At 35.4% G+C, this 11755-nt stretch overlaps 1 protein-coding gene and 1 long non-coding RNA gene across 3 annotated transcripts; one reads left to right on the forward strand and one right to left on the reverse strand.

Moving 5' to 3' along the window:
* Positions 1–2443: 2443 nt before the first annotated feature.
* LOC141622664 (uncharacterized) lies at positions 2444–3530 on the reverse strand. The gene has a single exon (XM_074438673.1). The coding sequence runs from the start codon at positions 3404–3406 to the stop codon at positions 2606–2608; it is 801 nt and encodes a 266-aa protein (XP_074294774.1). The 5' UTR covers positions 3407–3530; the 3' UTR covers positions 2444–2605.
* A 5084-nt stretch (positions 3531–8614) lies between these two features.
* LOC141621173 (uncharacterized) lies at positions 8615–11405 on the forward strand. Of its 2 annotated transcripts, none has more exons than XR_012532127.1 (5): positions 8615–8724; positions 9229–9484; positions 9635–9688; positions 9794–9840; positions 11068–11405. It is a non-coding gene; the product is annotated as an uncharacterized LOC141621173 (long non-coding RNA). The 2 variants fall into 2 exon arrangements; XR_012532128.1 differs by having other exon boundaries at positions 8623–8724; positions 9244–9484.
* The last annotated feature ends 350 nt before the right edge of the window (positions 11406–11755 follow it).

The raw sequence follows: 11755 nt of genomic DNA on the forward strand, positions 1-11755 counted from the left end.
GATCGAGCGGGAGTAAGACCGAGTATTTGAGGTGTCGGTTCACTAAGGTGGCGGGATTGAGATCGACAGAGGCGGGGAGTATTATTTTCGATGGGAATGTTGTTGAGGTTCGGATTTCTTGGATATCTAGGATCTATTATTCAAAAAGACGGGGAGTTAGACGGAGATGTGGCTCACAGAATTAAAGCGGGATGGTTGAAATGGAAGAGTGCTTCAGGGTTTCTATGCGATAAAGACATGCCCCAAAGATTAAAGGGAAAATTTTATCGCACGGCAATTAGGCCTGCCCTACTTTACGACTCGAGTGTTGGCGTGAAGCATTGTCACATTCAAAAGATGAGTGTGGCGGAGATGCGCATGTTGAGGTGGATGTGCGGACATCTGAGGAAAGATCGGTTAAGGAATGAGGTGATTAGGGAAAAGGTAAAAGTGGCGCCAATAGAGGACAAGATGATGGAAAACCGACTAAGATGGTTTGACCATGTGAGAAGGAGACCTGACATGGGCCCAGGTTAGGAGGTGGAGACTTGGAGAACGTAAGAAAAGGTCCCTAGAGGGAGAGGAAGACCGAGACAGACATGGTTGAGTGATAGAAAGCACGATATGAGAGTTTTGGGGCTTGAGGAGAGTATGGTGACGGAGAGGGCACAATGGAGGGACAGGATACACGTGGATTTTTAGTATTTGATGTTTTTTGACATATTTTATTCTTCTCTCCTTTATTACACTTTTTTACAAACCACTTTCTTATAGATCTTACCTTTCTTATAGATTTTACCTGGTTCATTCCGGATCCTTAACTCTATTTCGGTTTTTAAAAATCGTTTTAATCTTTTCTCTCGATTTAAATTTTAAGTTTGTATAAAAGAAAGACGGAATTCGATTTTAAAACTCCTAAGTTTACCTTGACTTTCCATTACATTTTCGTTCTTCCTTTTGTTTTTTCATCTTCCCTTTTTATTCGCATTTTGAGGCGTGCGTTCACCCATTGACGGTTCGAAAGGATGATTCATGTCAGCCGACCCCAAATCATTTTGGGATTAAGGCTCTGATGTTGTTGTTGTTGTTGTTGTTGATAATCATGTGAACGAGATGGTTTTAGCTGTTGTGATGAAAGAAATTTTTTTGAGACTTCACGAAACAAACCCAACCTTTGTTTGATATATATATACTCCCTCCTATTCTTCTTTTTCTTCCCCTTTGGATGGGGCACAATATTTAAGGAAGAGAATAAAATATGAATTGTGAATTGGGTGGGGTTTGGTGATAGGAGAGAGGAATGAATAAAATAAGGAATTGTGAGTTGGGTGGGGTTTGGTGATAGGAGAAAGAAATGAATAATTATGAATTAAATAATGAATTGTGAGTTGGGTGGGGTTTGGTGATAGGAGAGAGGAATGAATAAAATAAGATTAAAAGTTTCCAAAAAAGGAAAGGGGAAGAAAACCTGAATAATCCGTTTTAGGAAATAGGGAAGAAAATAGAGAATAGGAGGGAGTATATCCATATTTCCTGTAACTCCTTGCTCAAACATTAGTCGAATTTGGAATGCTCGGGGAAAAGGAAAATCCCACAATGGAATTAACCACAGCCTATTTCAAGCGTAGAAACGTTTGACTCGAAACAAAGCTAGAATCATTTTTATCGTAAACACTATCGATTTATGAGTTGATGTTGAATTTCAGTTATAATGCTTTATAATGTTATTCATTCTGAATGTTTGTTTCCTCAGGATTTTCGTAAAAAAAATATTAGTACGAATTTTAATGTGATTGGCTAACATTTAAGCCGTTCGGGTTGAGTTGAATTTCACATGATGACATAACTCGAACTTGTGCTCAACCGGTGAGCAGTGTATAGCAAAAGCCAGTTGAAGTGAGCGATAAAAGAAATTATAATTATGAAGGCAAACGAATGGGCACATTTTATACACTTCCCAGTAACCAACTTATAATTACCTAGGATATTAAAAGCTGTTTAAACTACAGTAATTACCAACTGTACAAAAGAAGACGTAATTAATTTGTTCCATTAATTTTACTCCTAGAAACTATAAAACTGTTACATGTCTCTCACTATATATACACAGTTACAGACTGAGTGCTACACACACAAATACACAATTTACCAACACAACTTAGATATAACAGTAGCAGCAAATTGCAACAGTTGCAATGGGGTTCTGGGATTTTGTACTTGGCACTGGATTGTTTCTGGTAGGCGAATTAGCAAATTTCATCCCCGTTGTCGGTCCGGCAGTTTCGACAACAGTTAAGCTTCTTGCACCAGGGCTGTTTGGATTGTTTAAAATATGGCTTGATAAAGTCAAGGCTACGCCACGGATCGCTTAGTTATTTCTCTAGCTGTCTGTTTTAAGGTTATCAAAAATATGTAGTTTCCTTTTGCTGGTTTGTTTTAATTTGCAATGTATCAATTATTCAACCAACATTTTCAGCTTTCAACTACGCTTGATGTTACATTTAATCATTTAATACATGTTTTTATAATTATCGTACTCAAAGCAAAACAAAATAATGCAGAAACAAGTCGAGATTGAACTTGATCACGATTTAATACTCTCTGTCTCATTGAATCAGTACAATTTTCAGGCATCTGAAATTGGAGTTGTAGTCGAAACAATAACGTGGTTGTTGCGCAGGTACTCTCGTGATCTTATATCAGCCTGTCTGATAGGCTCAGGAATACGATACTTGCAAGTCATTTCGACAATCTTGAGAGCCGTATTTAGAGACATCCTATGACCAACTGAAACAAATATCGGCTTTACTGAACCTAATGTCGATTTCACAGCCGCGCCTAAAGTCCGTCCAGCGTTTCCAATCAGAAAAACAGTTTCGTCATTTTCGCTTATTTTTGAACGGTTCAAGCCTTGGACATGATGTAAATTTTTCGCGACTCCAATAGTTGGAAGATCAGCCAGGACACCGAGATGACAGGCTAATCCAAAACCGCGAGGATGAAGTGAACCATTACCGTCAACCATAAGTAACTGAGGATAAAATCGATTAGCTTGCGCATCGGCTTTCATTTTCTGTATAAGTTTTAAAAGTACAGGAACCTCTCTGAAAGCGAGAAAGCCGGGAATATACGGAATATCAAGATTAGTAAGAGAAAAATCATGATAAACGACATTTAAAGACGGAATTTCTAAAACGACGAGGGTTCCACAAGCGATACGAGGATCTTCCTTTACGAAACTTATATCGACTCCTCCTATGTACTTCAATATCTCTTTGGTGTTTACTGAACATGATGAGGATGAGGAAGATGGCAATTCCCAGGTAAATTCATCGTTTTCGATTAATCGTTTCTTTAGCTCGTCTTGGATTTTAATCCAGTGTGTATTGTGATCGGATGAAGATGAAGATTGTTGATCGTCGTCCATCACTTTGATTTGGGATTTTTTCAATTGCAGAAAGAATGTGAATGATTTTAATTTGTTTTTTTTTTTGATTGATGTCTGATGATTTGTGTTGATTTCTTCTTGATACAATTGGCAATTTGTAGGTTTTGACACGTCGGTGGAGCAAAGGTCCAATTCCTTCTCTAGTTAGATTCGGGAAAGCTGATGCGAGATCCAAAAAGTGTGACCCGAACTTGACTAGAATTGACCGACCCGATAATTATTGACCCAAAAATGCCTTCATCCGTAGTGACCGGACCAGTACCTGACCCGAATAACTCATTTACCCGGTCTATCTCTAATACAAATTCATTAACATTTTTTTTTTTTGAAAAAAAATTCATTAACATTTTCGTGTAGTAGAAATTCTTGTGTTTTTTTTATTGTTTTTTTTTGGTAAAGCGAAGCGGGAAAACCCAAGGAAAGACACTACAAACAAGAAGATAAATAGTACATCTAACTACTAAACCAAATGAGACGGAACTAGACGAGGCCAAGCAACACCTCTTACATCTTGCTGTACCAGTTTGAACAGCTGGCTCGACATGTTTGAAAGATCATAACGAACCAACTGTTAATTTTGCTTCACTCATTCATTTGCTAACCAATCCACACACGCATTGGCTTCTCGGTAAATATGGAAAATCTCAACATGCCAAGATGAGTCTTCAATGAACGATTACAAATATTTGTCATATGGGAGTGGGTTGCCGAAACCATGGATTCGGATTCCATAAATAACATGATAGTTGTTGAGTCCGTCTGAATAAGGAGGTACGGAATTTTACGTTCCATTGCAATTAATAATAAACCTCGTCTCAAGGCCATCATCTCCGCCCGCGTAACTGTCGCTTCACCAAGACGTTCAACAAAAGCTTCCACTAAATTACCCGTCAAATCTCGAAAAATACCCCCCAGCTCCCGACGGACCTGGATTGCCCTTTGAAGAACCATCAATACTAAGGGTCAGCCAATTAGCCGGAGGAGCAACCCATCTTTCTTTCGCTCACCTTCTCCCTTCCCCACATCTAAGCTTTCCTTTGCATGAATAACTTCCCATACTCTTTGCATCAAAAAATGATATGTATTAGGAGCAATATCAATAACCCTCTCAAAACCCCGATAATTCCTCCATTTCCATAACCCTCTTAAAGTGAAATTCTTGTTTAAGAACGTCTTAAACATACAAGACAGTACATATTGTTCTTGTAGATAGTTTTAGACATAGATATAAATATTTTTTTTTTCGATAGAATGTAAGAATATATTAAGATCGGAACTAGAAATACACGGGTTTTAGATTGTGTAGGACAGGCCCACAACAACCACATTAACAATACGGTCTAAAAGACCAAACCAACAAAACCTAATAGCCGACAACAAAAACAAATGACGCCTTCATCATTTCCATTATCCTCTTGCTTCAGTTTCTCACTTCGAATATACTGATTCTTCCCCTCCTTTCAATCATATCCTCTGCAACCATCTATGATCTGCATCTGTTGTTTGAAAGCGAATCCCCATAACCTTAAGTCTTATCTCTGCAATCAATTGATCTCTCACTTTTTCCGATCTCAAGATTTTGTTATCAATTTTACACACATTCCTTTGATGCCATACTTGATACACACATGCATTCAAGACGGAGTTAAGAATTTCCTTCCGTATCTTAGATCCTCGTAACCGTAGTCTCCAATTCAGTAGATATAAATATTTGAATGGCTTTTATTTAGATTTTTCAAGATTAACCTTTTAATGCTCTTACTATCTTACTGAATTATTGAAGATATCTTAGTCTATTAGTTAAGTTAAGACCGAGATATTGTGAACAATAGGTTCTAGGTTCGAATTTCTCATCCCCCTATTCTAGTGCAATTAATTGCGCGCTTCATTAGACAAAAAAACTCTCAATAAATTAGTACAATTTTCGAATATTCTCTTGGATACAATTATACAACTCAATCAAGCAACAAAAAGTATGTATACATAATGATATATGGCCCTGATTTCGGCTGCACGGCATTGTATACAACTCAATCAAGCAACAAAAAGTATTTACTAAATGAATAGGTGAAACTCTAAATTTTCCCGTCTAAAACATGTTTCCTAGAATACGGTTTTGTATTTTTAGCATATACTATAGGTATTTACATGACGGATTATGGCTCTGTTTGGTAATCAGCAGATTGATATTAGCAGAAGCAGATTGGTCAAGCAGATTATGGCCCTGTTTGGTAAACAGCGGATTAATTTCAGCATAAGCAGATTGCAAAAGCAGATTATAAATGGCAGATTTTATCATAAGGTTTGACTAGCATATTATAATTAGCAGAATTGATTTGAGTGTTTGGTAATTGGCAGATTACGATTAGTAGATTGTTAGTTTTCTTTGTAAAATGGAGAAAAATTTCCTATTTTACAATATGCTAACCAATATGTTATGCTGGGGTAAGCAAACATATTGTAAAACAAAGATATTGACCCCAAATATGTTGTTTCAATATGCTGTTTACCAAACACTAAAATTAGCATATTGATTGGTCAAACATGCTAAAAGCCTTGAATATGCTAAAATTTGGCCAATATACTGTTTACCAAACAGCGCCTATAAATGACAGATTGAATTAACAGGTTTGACTAGTATATTTCAATTAGCAAATTTAGTAGAAGTGTTTGGTAATTAGCAGATTTTGGTTAATAGACTGTTGTATCTATGTGTAAATTGTTGACGGATTCATATTTCACAATCTACTAATGTGAATATCTTTGGGTAGAGCGAGATATTGGAAAACGATAGAGATTGAGCTCCAATCTACTCTTTCAATATGCCATTTACCAAACACTCAAAATAGTAGATTGGTGAGTCAAACATGCTAAAAGCCCTGAATATGCTGAAAATTTCTCAATCCGCCGTTTACCAAACACCCTCTATAAATGGGCATAATCTTTTAGATTTGAATATTTATAACATTCAATATTTCACATTCTGCATAAATTTATCTCCGATCTTTCTATGATAAAGAATTTTTTGTAAGAACTTTATGATAAAAATTCATTGATTATTTATGATAAAAAGTTGCCGCTAAAATAAATATGTTATTAGTAAATATTAATAAAATAACGTCATTAATTTCTCGGTAAAAAAAATTCTCAAAAAACATTCATTTCATAACTTCTTACGATTTAATTTTTTATTTCTAAAATCAAAATACAATGATGAGAAACATGAAAAATAGATGAATTGTCAATTTAAATCTTACAAATAATACACTGAAAAGTAAAACTCTATAAATACCGTGCATACATTACACGAGGTCTATACTAATTATCCTAGCAAATCCGATTTATATGTGTTCAAAAACCCGTCAGCATCAAAATCAGTAAGAGGATTATACATCTGATGTATTACCTCCCATTCTATAGTTTATGAGCATTATAATAAAGTTTTTGAGTTTTTTTTTTTGGAGAGAAAAGAACAATTCATTAATAGAACGTCATACGGCACTTACAAAGAATAATTATAATCGAAAACAAATCTAATGAAAACCTAAGAAAAATAATTTTCTTATAAACTAGGGATCTCAAAACAGCATCTGACAATTCGGCTCGTCCTATTATCGCTATCTTCATGTAGCTTTTGAGGGGATCCTTCGTTTGATTTATGAGATAAAATTTACCTCTAACTGGTTCTAAAGATCGTTGACAAATTACTTTTACCCTTTGAAAGAACACGCTGCAAACCATCAACGAACTACTCTTGACTATATTACTGATGAAACTAACCCCACGAATAAATGGAAAAACCCCGAAATAAGGGACGGAAAAACGATTATCACCAAAATGGAGACTTTTATTGAATAGAAAATAGATATGCATACTATTGATTGAAATTTGAAATAATTTTGGGGCTTACCATCGATCATTGATAATCGATGGGAGCCCCTTGTATAATATGATGGAGGTTAGGGTTTTTTTAGAGAGAGTTTTTTTTTATCTTGTCTTAGTTTTAGTTTTTCTTGCCTTTAAAGTTTTTGAGTTTTGTTTAAAAGTTTCTGAGTTTCACTATGAAGTTTATGAGTTTATTCACTTAAACATTAAGCTCTACAAAATTATAATAAAACTCAAAAACATTACATATAAGTTTAGTTAAATTTGAGTTTTGACGAAAAAAATATTAAATTTTAACTTATAAACTTTATTATGCTCAAAAAAATACACATATGTTCAAAAACAAATAAAATTTGAGGTTATAAGCTCAAAAAAAATACATATATGCTCAAAAAATAAAAAAGTTGGAGGTAGCACATCCGATGTATGTTCCTTTTTCTCCATCAAAATGCCAATTCGCCAAAAAAAAAGCATATGATGCACCCATAAACCTTCGCTTATGCTCGAAAACCCAATTGACTTTGTCAATTAGGGAAAAAAAAAAGTGGGATGGCAAACGATAAGGCACTAAAAGGGAGTCGTATCAAAGCTTGTGTAATCGAACCATGACTTGCACTCGGCGTAAATCGGAGAAAAATCGCTTTAAAGGAGAGGATATTAGATACCACTAGGTGTTACGTTAGTGTTAATGTGTATCACTATTATTATAGTTAATAGCTTGCTCGGAAAATTTGGATTTCTGAGCAAGCAATAGTAGGAACCTTATTCATCGTCTCGAATGTACCCACAAATAAGCATTGTGGCACATCGTCGAAGAATGTAAATCCTAGCACGTTGCTCCTTAACCAAAGAAGCGCATTTTTTCGTGAACCCGTTTCCCTTTCTCTTAGAAGGAGTAAAAGAAATGGTTTTGTATTGTTGGAATTGAGCCATTGATACTAATATTTGATTTTAGTGTTGAAGGATAATGTGAATAAGTAATGGAAGTGTTAGTATGTGTAATGCTTATATATACAATAAGGTAGGTAGTAATGGTTGACTAATACGATCTCGAAAAAAGAGGGATTTGTAAATGAAGACGAACTCGACGTAATTTTCAAGGACGAATCGACCGTGAAATATCTAAAGCCCTTATAAATGTCCAAAATTTTCTAAAAAGTTGCTTATGAACAGTAGAGCAGTAGTTTTCGTGCTGCTCACGTGATGAATAGCAATCTGAACTTTACCTCCCTCTCTCCTCATTTCTTACTTATTCTTTGTTCTTCTTCCTGCTACCCTAATCTTTCACTCTCCTTTTCTTTCCTGCTCACCTCTTCCCTTTCGGTCTCGCCTCTTCCTTCATTCTCTCCCCGTACTTTAATTAATTTTTACAATACGATTAATCGTTTCATTTGCACACCGGTTTAACAGAGGTTAGTGGTTAATTTTGTTGGTATATTATTTCGTTTGTGGTTAGAAATTAATTGGGGTTGTGTCTTGTGATTCGATTTAGTGGTCTGGTTATTGTTCCGGTTTTCATTTGGGTGAATTGTTATGTATTGCGTTTTTCATAGCTGATTGATTTCATTTGATGATTTCTTCTTTTTGTCTATTTGTTGATTTCGATTGCTTCATTGGTACGATTAATTGTTCATGTGTTGCGTTTTCTTAGAGCTGATTGATTGATTGCTTGATCTACGTCTTCTGAGTGTCGTCGCAATTTCGTTTGTTCTATGTCTCCTTTATGAAGTTGGGTTTCTAAATTTCTGTATAATTTCATTTGATCCATGTTCCATTTCGTTTGTTCTATGTCTCCTTTATGAAGTTGGGTTTCTAAATTTCTGTATAATTTCATTTGATCCATGTACCATCTGTGAATTATTTGTTTATAGACCCTCCTTTGTCATTGTTCGTTGGCTTTAATCTATTTGATTTAGGATTTCAATTTTAAGGTGAAGGGCTACACCCAGTTGATGATGCTATTGGGGATATTGCTTTGAGTCCCTAGCCACTGAAGATCCTAGAAGAGATACTGGAGAGGGGATACATCATATAGATGCTAATGTTGAGTATTGTTCTGTCATTAAAACACAACTTGGCGATCATCATCTGTTAGTGGGTGCTGAAATAGATTGTTGTGATTCAACTGATGATGGAAGGAGGTTTTATGTGGACTTGAAGACATCTCGAAAGGTATGTATTAAGGAATTTTGTAAATCTTCACATTATGTCTTCCAATTTCTTTGGCTGGGTAGGAAGGAATGAAACGGAAGTGGTTGGAAGCTTCATTAGTTAATTCTCATTATTATGAAAAAAACTTATCTTGGGACTGTTGATTGACAGTTGCAATATCACACTGAAAAAAGATATGAGAGGGAGAAGTTACTCAAATTTTGGGTAAGCTTAGTTTATTGTTTTATTATGCCAACAATCTTGAGTTTCTGTCTTTGAGATAAGCTGACAGCCATCTGATATCAAATATTGTTGAAATCACTTTTTCAGATCCAATCATATTTTGCTGGTGTTCCCTATATTGTCGTTGGTTTTCGGTAAATTACTCATCTGTTGCAAAGTATTATCTTTCAGTTTTTCTTTATCGTTTTTTTTTAATCTTCTTTTATGTATGGACCGTTTTTATGTACTTGTTGCTAGGGGTGAGCAAAAATATACGAAACGGTTTTAATATACGGATACGATACGGTATACGGTTTCAATTAAACGAATTTCCGTATATACGATACGGATTTCCGTATACACGATACGGTTTTCAAAAAACCGTATCGTATCCGGGTCGGGCAAAAACAAAACCGGGTATACGGTTTCTGATACGGTTTTTGAAAATAAATAAAAAAAACCAAAAATATCTTACAAAAACTAAATAATTTAACCAAAATCACTTTAACTTGTCCACTTTCTTTTTCCCTAATGCATTTGTATAATGAATATTGAAATTTTGATTATTTTAATATGTATCCTATTATTAAATTTAAGTTAGGGTGTACCGGTTTTATCGCGTATGAAATAAATTGAACAACAAACAAGTGAAATCCGTATCCGGATATACGAAAACCGGATATACGGGAAAACCGGGTATACGAAAACCGGGTATACGGTTAAACCGGGTCGGATCCGTATCGACAAAATTGTGAATTTAAAAACCGTATACCCGATACGGTTTTCAAAACCGTATCGGATATACGGTTTTGCTCAGCCCTACTTGTTGCATCTGCTGAGTGTTGGCTCAGTTGTGTACTTCATGTACTGCTCTTTCCTGTGCTTAGGGGATAGCATGTATAATTACTTTTTTTTTGTCTCGAAAAAAGACATTGCAACATGTAGTTACTTGTTTGTTGAAAAAAGAAAGAATGTACGGTGGCTGTCACCATCAATGTGATCCATGAAGAAAAAATTCTTAACACTAGCTTTGTGATAGAATTTGTTTTACCTATCAGCAATTTGTTTTTATGAACTGTTATCGGTCTGCCAATATCAGTCAAAATCGTTCGTTGTATACTTGTATCATATAAAGTACATTTTGTGTCGGACTCACATCCGTCATTGCCAGAAGACTTCAAATTTACATGTTCTCATACATGTTCTCAAACTAGACAGTCTCACACAATAGTTTTTGTGAGGCCACTCCATTATCCATTAGTACATCAATCCAACTCTATTCATTGTATGTCTTTTATTTGCGAGACAGTGCCATAGGAGATTGACTAGCTTTAGAATGTTGGATGCACATTCAAAGTCTGTTTACTTCTTGCCTTGCGCAGGGATGATTGAGGGCGGATTGTTCGGACAGAAAGAATGAGGACGAAAGACATTAATCACAGGGTGAAGATGGAGAATTCTTGGCAGGTGAAATATTTATGCTAAAAGTAGCAGCCATGATATTTCATGTAGTCTCGGTCCCTTAAGTTGCAGAAAAACGTACAAAGTTGACTATATGACACTTTGACTTATATAGTATAGCCTATCTTTAATGGTTGTAATAAGTATTGGTTTTAGCCTTGATCTTGGAACTGGTCGTCACGAGGTATTCTCGGTCTTGGCAGAGTTGTTCAGGTTTGTAAGTTTACCACAATCGTATTTTGAGTCTATATTGGCTGCATTTCTACAACCCTTATAAATGTCTGAAGTTGTGAAAATTAGTTGCTTGTGAACAGTAGGCCAGTAACTTTCATGCGGCTCACGTGAGAAACAGTCTATGCACTGTTGTTGCTCTTTAATCTTCTTTTATTATTGCTTCTCTCTTGCATCTCTCCATTGATTCTTCGTCTCTCATTCTCCTTTTTTCCTAGATCTGATTAGTTTCTACTCTTTCATTCTCCTTTTCTGCATCTCTAATCATCTCTCATTATTTCTTATTTTCTAATCATCTTATCATTATTTCTCCTTCTACAGGCTCCTAGAAAATGGTTTAGTTTGTTTATACTTTGATTTGTGATTGGCTTGGTTCTT

Source organism: Silene latifolia, chromosome X (assembly GCF_048544455.1).
Source record: "Silene latifolia isolate original U9 population chromosome X, ASM4854445v1, whole genome shotgun sequence".
Lineage (NCBI taxonomy): Eukaryota > Viridiplantae > Streptophyta > Magnoliopsida > Caryophyllales > Caryophyllaceae > Silene > Silene latifolia.